Source organism: Emydura macquarii, unplaced genomic scaffold (assembly GCF_026122565.2).
Source record: "Emydura macquarii macquarii isolate MOO-44397 ecotype Brisbane River unplaced genomic scaffold, CSIRO-AGI_Emac_v2 contig_3477, whole genome shotgun sequence".
Lineage (NCBI taxonomy): Eukaryota > Metazoa > Chordata > Testudines > Chelidae > Emydura > Emydura macquarii.
Window position 1 is genome coordinate 2,693,041 of NW_027133614.1, and position 12,195 is coordinate 2,705,235.

Sequence of the window (12,195 nt, forward strand, 5' to 3'; positions counted from 1 at the left end):
AGGATGGTGAAGGCAAAAGAGGTGGAGAAAAAATAGAAATAGACTAATTTTAGGGTAGAGAAATTTCAGGAGTCTCTCTGGTTGACTGTAACTAGATGGATAGCTAAAGAAAATTCAGAAATAGAATTTCCCTATAAAATTATCAAGCCCTTTTCCTTGGTTTTTAAAAGTGTGTGGATGTCATTTCGGGGAAGTGTGAAGTCTCACAAATGTGGAATTACGGCTCATATTTGCAGTCTTTATGGCTGAAACAAATGTAAAACCATCATGCGTATCCTGCTTCATTTCGGGGGTGTGGCTCTTTAATGGTTAAAAGTATGTTTTTATATTTTCTAGGGTTCCCACCTCCAGCATATGTTATACCTCCTCCTGTGGCTTTCTCCATGAGCTCGGGTTACACCTTCCCAGGTGGTGTTTCTGTTCCAGGAACCTTTCTTCAGCCTGCAGCTCACTCTTCTGCAGGAAACCAGGTGCAAGCTGGGAAACAGTCCCACATTCCTTACAGCCAGCAGCGGCCCTCAGGGCCAATTAACCAGGGACCTCAGCAGACAGCACCACCTTCCCAGCAACCCCATACATCCTTACCAGCTCAGGCATCGGCACAGTCTGCAAGCCAGTTACAGGTCCAAGCTCTGGCCCAGCAACAACAGTCCCCTACAAAAGCTGTGCAGGCCCTAGGGAAGAGCCACTCAGGATTCCAGCAGGTAAGCTTAAAACCTAAGAACTGTAAAATTCTTCAAGCATCCATGAAAGGGAACGGTGCAGTGGCCATTAACTTAAAAAATAGGCGCACAGGTCCCACTGAAATCAATAGAACTTGTGCTCCAAAGTCACTTAGATCCTTTTGAAAATCCTGCCTTTATGTGCCTAAATATGGATTTTGGACTCTGAATTTTAAGCTCCCATTTTTTAAAATTTTGGCCTGTATTGTATGGCCAAAGTGTTCAGGAGGACATGTCTTGGTGCTGTAGGCTGACGGCTCTATAATTAAAGCTAGCTATGGAGGTCTGAAATGTTCCTGTGGCATCAATGTGTTCTGAATATGGGTACCCATGGGTAAAAGGTGATCTTTTCGACTTCTGCCTGAGGCTTTTCTAGACAGCCAGGTGATTTCCTGAGTAAGGAGGGTGGCTCTGGATCTTTGCCCACAACTATTCCCTCCTATCCTTTGCATCACAGCATTGGTTCCTTGCCATCCATTGGTTATACTCTCTACACTTGAGAAATTTCTTTTTGAACATTGCTCTGACTGAAATCTGTAGCTGAGAGAGACTCAGTCACCACCCATGGCACTATTAAGTGAGGATATCAGTTGGAGGTCTGTGAAGTATGCAAGCTGAAATGAGGATGACATTTTTCAGGTGTTACCTCAGAGCTTGAGTAGGAAGCGTGAAGTGAGTGCTCACTGAGATTCTGAACTTTGGTGAATAAGAACTGTGAGAGAAACACTCTGGAATTATAATAGGATACTCTGGTGGTCGTGGTCGCCAGGAATGAAAGTCTGATTAGAACCGTTAGTTGTTCGGTTAACATTTATATTAATAGTCCATTATTTATGCCTCATGGTGAAAGTGTGCATCTCTCTTAGTATCCACAGGCAGACTCATCAAAGCAGCTCTGGAATCCTCCTCAAGTCCAAGGCCCACTGGGAAAGATCATGCCTGTAAAGCACCCCTATTATCTTCAGGCCCAGGACCCTCTAAAACTGTTTGAACAGTCATTACAGCCTCCTGTGATGCAGCAGCAGCCTCTGGAGAAAAAAATGAAGCCTTTCCCCATGGAGCCATATAACCACAACCCCTCAGAAGTCAAGGTGCCAGAATTTTACTGGGACTCCTATGGCCTGGCTGATAATAGAGTAGTGATGGCACAACAGGCTAACATGGATCGTAGGGGGAAACGACCGCAAGGAGTCTTCCGCCCAGAGCAGGACACTGTGCCCAGGATGGCTTTTGAGGTAAACATACTATTGAGTAAAGTAGTGAAGATCATCAGCAAGACTCTGATGTCCCTAAATGGGAAACTCTTAATTTCAGGCCATATCCTCTAGCAAAAAATGGCTAAACGTGGGCCTGGTTCTGGGCACCCACCTAGCAGGATAATGGGATGTTGCACTGCCTTCTTGATTCCAGCCCACCAGTACTGCATTTGCCATTTAGTTGGTCTAATTATATGGGAGCATATTGTTGGGGAAACTGTTGGTTCAGGGTACAGTCAGTCACACTCAGTAGAGAAGTGATATTGATCTCTGCACTGAAGCACGAATTTGCGGTTTGATAGAAAATTCATGCCACATTCTGATTTTGGTGGTAGGCTCCCCTCCCTCAGAAAGAGACCCTGTTATTGAATGATTAGGTTGAGAGAGCTCCCATTGTCTAGTAGCAAAGAACCAAAAACCTGTTCAAGCAATTTAAATTTAATTCCTGCTCTCTAAACAAGCTGCTGACCTGCACTAGATATCTTTGGTGCATTGACTCGCCGACACATCCAACCTAGACTGGAAATTAAAAGAGCCTCTTGCTTCAGTTTCCTTTTAAACGCCACCAAACAGAAACGGGTGACCTGCTTACCTGGTCCACTCCTTTTGCCAAACTCGTCCTTTGCTTCTGCTCATCCAGTTGTGCCTCATTGCTGTTACAAATACTGGGGTTAATTTCTGTTCTATTAGTTCTCCTGAAGAGAGTCTGGGGTGCAAATGCTTTTTGGTATTGGTTACAAGGAAACTGAGTCAAGAACCCAGTTTCCATTTTTAACCTTGTGTGAGTGGACTGAGGATTAAGAGGTCAGGTCAGTTCCTTGAGGGAGAAAAGCTAGACAGTGTCCAGGAAACTGCCTCATGCCCTAATGTAAGGTTGTGTTTTTAGATGGAACAGTGCCAGTGTCCTGATCTCCTCACCCCCATCCATGGATCTCATCCATGCTGCAACTTTTGATTTGGCTTCTTGAAGCATGAGCAGAGACTATGCCACACAACCCACCTGTGGCTGATGTAGTGATTACACACAAAATGTGAGATGGATAATTTTGTCCACTCCCCCTTCCCCAGGTAGGGAAAAACCTCCTTTTGCCCAATGGTGCATTCACTTGTGGACCGTGAGAGTAAGGGCCATTAGAGGTGGAAATGTTTCTTATGAATACTAAACTCCACCATAAAAAGAAAAATAACCACAACAGAAATGTGATTTGCTTACAACTTTAAAAAAACACAAACAAAAAAAAAACAAAAAAACACCAAAAACCTACAGTTTGGCTACAGAAAAAATGTGATTTTTCTAGTCAGAAAACCAGATTTCACATTCAGATTTTCCTTGCCTTACAAAATGTGGAACAATTCCATTAGCCTGTAGGTAGCTAATGTAACAGGGAGCACATTCTCCAAATTAATTACCAGTCTCTTTGACTGAAAACTTCAACTTGATGAAGAGCTGCATCATTCTGCTGAATACACATTAGGACAAGATATTAGTTTTGTTGTTAGTTCAGCATTCTCTTACCATCCCCTCTGCCTTGTTTCTCTCCTTACGTTGCACTGTCCTTTATCGTCTTGTGCTGTTTTGCATGCTGCGTTTATAATTGCTTTATAATATTCCTCTCTTCTGGACACCATTCTGTCTTGCCTTATTTGTGGTTATTACGGTCTCTCTTCCCTTTCTGTGGCTTCCCTTCTCACTCCTATTCTTGCTTTTTTTTCTTTCCCCTTCCTTTGCTGCACCTGACTGTGCTCCTTTCTGTCACTAGGACCCCAAGAGCTCCCCTCTGCTTCCTCCGGACCTGTTAAAGAGTCTGGCTGCCTTGGAGGAGGAGGAAGAGCTGATTTTCTCTAATCCTCCTGATCTTTACCCAGCTCTGCTGGGGCCTCTCGCCTCTCTTCCTGGACGAAGCCTCTTTGTATGTATTTGACTTAATTCTGCTGCTTCTCACTCTAACTCTGGCATCTTTTTCTGTGAAGTTGTAAGATGTGTGAAATTTTGTTTTCTCTTGTTGAGTTAGTCTCCGCATGGGAATTTAAACAACTTGATGGCTCATTAGCGCTGGATAATTGAGGAGAAGGTTTATAAAGAATAGAATAGCTATTGATCTAGTTCCTGAACTTTTAGCTTGTTCAGAATTCAAAATAATTGCTTTGTTTAAATGTGTTAAGTACACAGGCAAAACTTCAATGTAGCATCTACAAAACCATGCCTTCCACAGTAGGATGGTACTCATATGTAAAATAATATTGTTTTCATCCCTTCTCTGTTTATATAAATATGAAAAAACTAATCCTTTAAAAATGCAAAAGGATCACAGAAGGAAGAAAATACCTTTTAGAAAAGAATTGGAAGTGTATGGATAAGGAATATAAGATTAACTTTCAATCTTGTAGATGTGTATGGTAAGGTTGGGCAATGTGGGAAATCTTAAGTGTTATGTTTTAATAGTGTATATACTAGAGCCTTCTTATTTGACCTTGACTGGGAGAACCATTGAAAACTACTGAATGTCGTGAATTAGCAACTTGATATCAATTAAAAAGCAATATTTTTTATTATGGCAGCTGTAGTTGAGTTGCAATTGACTAGTTAAATGCCCTGTAGAATATCTTGTAACAATAATGAAGTCTCAATAATACTTAGATTTATAAAATGAAGAGGCATTTCTCTGAATGCACTGGGAGCCTCTGATTCATACATAAAATACAAGAACACTAAGAAACAAAGTCTTCCCACAATTCTGAATAACCAAATATAAACCAGATCCCCCATTCTTCTTAACTCTTTATTTCTAGTATTCTAACTAATCTTTGCTAAAAAGGGGAGGAGGCCAGCCTTATTCATGTGCCAGTTGAGTGGTGTGGAATTGTCAAGTGTGGCATTTGTCTGAATTAGAAAACATTTTCCAATATCAAGTTGTCACCTTGGCAAAACCCAATAAGCTAGAATCTGCTTATTAGGAAACAGAGAGGGGAATTCCTGGTTAGTTGACAGGATCAAACACACAGATGTTCCTGGTATTAAGCCATAAATTCGAGGGGAGGACTGTAATGCAGGCTACAGTGTAATCCAAAGGATTACATATATTGTTAAACATAACAAAAATATAATAGAAAGCCATACTTAGATGGTATGAGCTTAACAAGGTAGTGAGTGATGCCACAATTTTAATTTTAGCTTTGTCACACACACTTCATTTATGACTTGCACAATCATCCTAACCTCCATGGCACTTGCTGTCCGCCAGCACATAAATATTTATATTATGTGGATAGATCCAGCTTCCTGAAAATTGATTCACATTCACCCTCTTTTCCAAACAGGCACATTTATGCCAAAAGTCTTCGTGCTACTTTGAGATGCATTATTGCTAACTCCTTGACGCTAGCAGTTAGGTAGGGCAGAAGGAAGAAAAACTAGTGGGGACTTAGTTGAGGGGTATAAAGTTAAGAATGACAAGAGGTTGGCTGCTTGCTGCCATCTGTGGAGGGTGACTGCTGGAATTGTACTGGCTTTCCTTGTTTCTACCTGCTAAACTGCTTGAAAATACTCTTAAATACAGAATGCAATGCAAGTAATTGCTATAATTCCCAAAGGGGTGTTACATGACTTCATGTGGGAGGAGAATTAGTCCAGATAACCGACTGGTAGGGGAGTGATCTATAAAATGGTTCCCACCCATGAGGGTTTGGGAACCCCTGCCATCATAAAAATTGGTCAGTTCTTCCTCCTTACCCCATGTTGTGATGAGAACAAGGGAACATTTGACGTTAAAGCAGTGTTTTAGAACCAATTTTAAAAAAGCACATACCACATAGTTAATCTTCATGCTTCAGAAAGTAGATATGTATTTCTAAAGGGACTAGACTTCAAAAGAGTTGAATTATCTTGTTACAGCTAACATATTTGGCATAGCTGCAAATAAAGATGATAAAATTTCATGCCAGGAGGTAAACTGATCATTTAGGGAATCAGCAAAAAACTCCCATTCTTACTCCCCAATGTATAACATGGCACAATTAGCTAGAGTCTTTATTGGTAGAGGGGTTGCCTTCCTCTGAAGTATCAAATACTGACAAAGGCCAAAAACAAAATACCAGATGTGATGAACCAGTGGCCTAATCCAGCATGACAAATCATAAGAGTTCATCTCAGACTTCGATGTAGTTACTGGTGCTGAGGCACTAACTGGAGTTCAGTTAATGTGATGGGTTTGTGACAGTCTTCTGCATTTATCAATATTTGCTTCACCCCGATGTAGGAAAATAACTTGTAAAATATTTTTAATGAACAACTTCTTTTAAAATATTTTGGTGATAAACAACTTGTCCTTAGTAATGTGGCATAATGTGCTTTCTCTCTCGTTCACTACATTAAACATCTCATGACATCTTTCCCCTTTTTGATCTCTGAAGAAGTCCTTACTAGAAAAACCATCGGAGCTGATGTCTCAGTCATCTTCTTTCCTGTCCCTCACGGGCTTCTCCCTAAATCAGGTATGTAAACACCAAGAACTCTTAGCCCTTCTGTACTGGAAATTTCTGTTCAGCTCTGGTCATGTTATAGAATCATGGTGGTTACTCTAGTTCCAAAAATGCCCACAACCTGGAAAGGAATTCCTCGCTGTAATCTTATTCCTTATAGGTGAGACTTTTTTGGTCTTTCCATTCTTACCTGTTAGACGTTCTGGTCCCCTTGTCTCATTTGTGTTCCTCCTTTGTCTCCTTTTAGGGCCTGATTCTGCAGACCAACAGTCAAAACTCCCGTTGACTTTACTGGGAGTTTTGCGTAATGTAGGGCCCCAGAACTTAGTGTGTATATCTTTCCCTCTTTTAATCCTCTGTTGCTGGCATGTTTCCCAGATAAGGACTATGAGTATGGTGTTGACACAGTTGCTGTGAGGATTGTCTGGTTACAGACCTAGTTAGGATTTTGTGGTACAGTTGGGGAGATGATTCAGAAATTGACAGTTTATATAAGTAAAATGATTATAAAGGGCATGGGGCAAGGAGGAATAAAAATGGAGTTCACTAAGTGTTTTAACCCACAGTACAAGTTCTTTCCAGAGCCTTAATGTTCCATATAAATCTGGTACTCAGATTAAACTCTCTGTTTAATCTTGCAGGAAAGATATCCAAACAACAGCATGTTCAATGAGGTATATGGGAAAAACCTGAATACCAGCACAAAAGCAGAGGTCACTCCCTCAATGGCCCATCAGGAGACATCACTATATTCTCTCTTTGAAGGGACACCTTGGTCTCCATCCCTTCCAGCAAGCTCAGGTAATAATCTTCATATGGCTTCTTTCCTGTACAGTAGTTCAGAAAGCTTCACAGAAGCTATTTCTAGACCTTTTATCGTCTATATTGTATTGTCTATTAAATGTGACCTGCAAACCACAAAAGTTCTATTTGCTACTTTATCATATATAAAGAAGGCTTGAAAGTCTTTTTCAAAGTCTTTTCCTGCTTGTCTGTTTTCAGAAATATGGGGTCTTTTGTACCCTGTTTTTGATGGAAGACTATAAATGACTCGAGGAATACTGGGTTCTGACATTCCAAGAGAGAGAAACCTGAGCAACTGAGTGGAGCAAGAAATTGTAGTCCCTTTTTCAAGCTATTTTATTAACACTTACTTAACTCAAACTTCTGGCAAACATTTGGGAGAGAAACTCTAATGATTCAAACACCCCTGCTGCTTCCATTTTAGTCCTCCAAGGAGTCCTTCAGACAAATTAGGGAAGACTAGATTTCATAGTCCTAATATTTCAAAGGGAAAAGAAATAGGGTGGAGAGCTGCTTTCATACATCAGAAACAGGCGAAAAATGCACGCACACATTTTTCCTTTACAGATCACCTTTAAAGACCATAATGTAATAATACAGTTAGAATAGAAAGAGAAGGTAAATCAAGAAGCATACGCAAGGGAGGAAAAAATTTGATTTCAGAAGATGGCAAGCTGAAGCCAAGAGATAGTAACGCTCTTTCAAATGGCAGTAGCTGCAGAAGAGGTTCTTGGACAAACTGGTGAATTTGTGCAGTAGAACAGAGTGGCGGGTGCTAGGTAAGATGTTAGGGTAGAAGTTTTTCTCAGTCTACAAGATGCAATTGCAGAGTGGTCTCTATTCCAGTAAGACTTATGGCAAGACCCTCCATTCTGCTTTCTATCACCTCATCTCTTCGTTTAAGGCATTTCTTTCCACATGCTGGCCTCTTGCTACCCTATGTATTAGGACTCTCACCTATCCTTGGGTAACATTCTCACCTGTACCAGGTAGATCTGCTAATATTCCTCAACACCTGTTGCTTGGTCTTCAGTACAAGTCTGAATTCCTTTCATACTACCACAGATATCTGGAAAAGTCAGACTTTCTGAATTTGAAGCTTCATCACTTTACGCCAGACTCTTTGCAAAATAATTGAGACCATGGATAAAGAAAATCATTTTGCATAAAACAGTGGCTTTTGTCAAATTACAAAATAGGCACATTTCATATTGTGAACATGGGTTCAACACTGAAAACTGAACCCAAAACATATTTGAAATAAGTTTGGAGAACTCAGTTCCATTGGTTAGAAATCCCTGCACAAAGATCTTGCTTAGGAGGATTACAGAGTTCTCAAGTAAGCACACAAATGTTTCGTTCAGTAGTCTATTAAACCAGAATTATTCTAGTACTATGTTGTGGCACGTTCATATTAAAACTGGCAGATTCCAAACTCCTGAAGTTAGTATAATAACAGGGAATAAACTGACCTTGGCTCAGAGAGGTCTTGTGATTGCAGATATTGCAGCAGAGTTTAAAATTCTCAGATGTGCAGACAAATTTTTTGACATTTCTTTTACTCTATCTTGTTTTATGTTGTTCAATAGATCATTCAACACCAGCCAGCCAGTCTCCTCACTCCTCCAACCCCAGCAGTTTGCCAAGCTCCCCTCCAACTCATAACCACAACTCTCTTCCATTCTCCAACTTCGGACCTATTGGGACTCCAGACAACAGGGATAGGAGGGTTGCAGACCGCTGGAAAACAGATAAGCCAGGTGAGTGCTAGGTTCCAGTCTTGGGACAAATGCTCACAAGTTAGTCTGACACTTTGCAATGCCTTTTTGTGACATACACTTTTAACCAGTCTCTGTTTTGCTTTAGCAATGGGAGGATTTGGGCTGGACTATCTCCCAGCAACATCCTCCTCCTCGGAGAGCAGCTGGCACCAGACCAGCACTCCCAGTGGCACCTGGGCAGCCCATGGTCCCTCTATGGAGGATTCCTCTGCTGTGCTCATGGAGAGCCTGAAGGTATATTGAACTTGAAGAGGAGAAAATAGATTTTAATGTTATGTATAATTCCCGTTTCCTAAATGTATTTATGGTGTGGGGGAGATCTGGGTGATGAGACTTAATGCAGGATACAGGTCAGCATTCCAAGCACCAGCGTGTTAACTTAGGGCTTGTCTACACTTGAAAAACTACAGCGACACAGCTGCAGCATTGCAGCTGCACCGCTTCAGTGTAGACACTACCTACACCAACAGGAAGGGTTCTCCTGTCGGCATAAGTAATCCACTTCCCTGAGAGGAGACAGACAACGTGCCAGGCATGTCCAGTGCTGGAAGATGTCACTATAGGTTTCAGTTCACTCACGCTGCAGGAATCTCTCTTCTCACTTTGAAATGTCATATGGAACAGGAATAGACTGCTGAACTAGAAGAACCCCAAACGTTAGGTCTGATTTGCCATCTGTGTATCTTTTAAAATATATGCTTCATTTCCATTGCTTGTTAGCCTGGATGAATTTTAAGGCATTGGGACTTGCTGTTCACACTGACTTGTTTTATGGGCATATAGGAAGAACGTAGGGGAGTTAAGAGGCAGGGTCCTTTTAGTAACCAATCTGTTATTCAGCCAGTTACACAAACATACATTACAGTGAAGAGCATGGTATTAACACTGGCGGGCAGGTGAGAATGGGAGAGTTGTCCATCTGAGAAATGTATATGAGAAGGGACCCTCACCCAGCTACTAATGCTGAGCCTTCCTTTTTTATTTAGTCCATCTGGTCCAGTTCCATGATGCATCCTGGACCTTCAGCCCTGGAGCAACTGTTAATGCAGCAGAAGCAGAAGCAGCAACGTGGACAAGGCCCCATGAATCCACCACACTGAGAATGAGGTGGCAATTCTTGCAAAGAAAGGTTCCATAAACCATGGCATGTTGGGTCTGCAGGACTTGCCCACACAGTCCTGTGCAGGTGGCAGCCCTCTCTTCTGTTCCTTGCTGTCAGGAGGGCGTAAGTGCTCCACCAACCCACTGAGTGTGCACGAAATGTCTGCAGTGCAACAAAAAAACATCAGGAACTCTCCCATCCCCCGGGCCATCTGGAGGGAGAGAGGAACTGCTGTTTGTCTCACTCAGTAATCTGATATCACCGCCTCTCACCTTCTCCATCGTGCATGTCCCCAGCCACATGGGAAGTAAAAGCTGAGAATGAAGGGCAGATGGGAGAAGCCAATGAGAACTTCTCAATCCTTTTCCTCTCTTTGGGGAGATAAAATAGGAATCCATTAATGATTGCTTTGCTGACTGAGAATGTAGTTGAAATTATTCCTAAACATCTTTATTATTATTACTCTCTCAGTAGTAAGATCACACTGAATTCTTCCATACACAGATGTGCTTTGTAGTCAGTGTGTAGCAATGAAAGCCCCCCCGTCGCTGCTCCGGTCAGAGGTGGGTGGTGACAGCGTGTGGATCTATCTCCTGGGCTAGTGAAGGAGTTTCATGAAGGAGAGTCTGGCACTTAACACCACTTCATCTGTCACTCAAAGGCTCTGGCCAGCCCTTGTTGGGTTAGAGACTCCAACGTGAAATGCCCTTTCTGTAGGTCTTCAAGCTACAACTGAATACACAGTGGGCATTGCAGTGGTCTGCTGGGCCAGCAAGTAACTGCTGCGGGGTTTTAAATTAATGTTTGATTCCTGTACATTTTACTGTAGCATAGTGACCAGCCTCACAAAGGGCAGGCTAGTCTGTGCATTCACAGCCTGACTCATTTTAGTAGGTAGCTAGGTAGAAGCTTTCCAATGTTTTTTGTTTTGTTTTGTTTTTGGGTTTTTTTTGGTTTTTTTTCCTTTCTACCCCCTACCCTCTCCTCATTGCTGGATGCTCATAGTTTTATTCCTGATGTAGAACATCTCACAAACAAGTAACAACAATGGGCCCAGCAGATGAGGTAAAGAAGACAGTCAGCTGGGCAGTGTGATGTGTACAGAGCCCCATAGGTATACGTCAGCTGCACAGACTCTCACGTAGCTGCAGCCCCAAATCTCCAGTTCCAGAATGAAACTCAAGGCATCACGGACACATGTGTAACCCCCACACAGAAGAAAACATAGCGCCGTTCATGTCTGAAAAGGTGCGGAAAGGGAACTACAGCATTTTATTTGCTATTTATTAGGGGAAAAGGAAGACTGGAAATCTCATAGATAAAAGGACAGCATTTGTTAGTTTCCCAGGGAAGTTATGGAAACAAGCTAAATGTCCATTTGCTGTGCTAGCCATAAGGGTTTTTCTGTGTGATGATTCAGAATCTCTGAGCTGGGAAACAGCTGCAGAGCAAAGCACATGCAGGAACCTCAGTGACACTGGAGTCTGGGCAGCCCCAAATAATGTAAAAAGGGAAGAGTAAAGCTTAATGCCCTTCTTAGGGTGTGATTGGCTCCCCGATGCCCCCTGCACTAGCAACATGACTGTTCTCTGTTGCAATTCTAAGGTATATTTCCTTTGAAAGGTCTAAAGAGTGAAGCTCCCATCCTAGTGGTGGTAATATAAACTGAAACCTTCCGTGCTTCTCTCCAGCCCTCCCAGTTGGTGTATTTTGAGCTGTGCACCCAGGCAGCTGCAACATTCCAGTGTTTGAACTGTCACTGACTCTTGCACCCTAGACAAGCTAACCAGGTTCACCATCTCACGCCCAGCAGTGCCAGAGTCCCAGCCACCGAGTCCCATTTCTGCATGAGAATCTGGTGTTTGGAATGTTTTCTGAATTTTGGGCCGGGATTCCCCATCCCACCCTCCTATGTCTAGCGTTACTTAGGAGTGGGGTTCCCCAACAGAAACTGGTTTGTGTTGTAAGCTTTTTTGTGTTTTTTGTCTGTCTGTGCAAGACCTGCAGCTGCTGAAATCAGCTTTGCCTTTAATTAAACCATGTTCTCTCTG

At 42.2% G+C, this 12,195-nt stretch overlaps 1 protein-coding gene across 6 annotated transcripts in view; it reads left to right on the forward strand.

Moving 5' to 3' along the window:
* The window catches only part of SMG7 (SMG7 nonsense mediated mRNA decay factor), an 82,993-nt gene extending 70,798 nt beyond the window's left edge, over positions 1-12,195 (forward strand). For 5 of the 6 annotated variants that reach the window (XM_067535207.1, XM_067535206.1, XM_067535208.1 and 2 more), the window contains 8 exons: positions 337-704; positions 1,589-1,957; positions 3,739-3,888; positions 6,389-6,469; positions 7,099-7,258; positions 8,851-9,021; positions 9,128-9,276; positions 10,029-12,195. In XM_067535207.1, coding sequence (XP_067391308.1) covers positions 337-704; positions 1,589-1,957; positions 3,739-3,888; positions 6,389-6,469; positions 7,099-7,258; positions 8,851-9,021; positions 9,128-9,276; positions 10,029-10,142 — 1,562 coding nt within the window. In that variant the 3' untranslated portion in view covers positions 10,143-12,195. The remainder of the gene's footprint in view (positions 1-336; positions 705-1,588; positions 1,958-3,738; positions 3,889-6,388; positions 6,470-7,098; positions 7,259-8,850; positions 9,022-9,127; positions 9,277-10,028) is intronic. The other variant, XM_067535211.1, reaches the window with a different exon arrangement.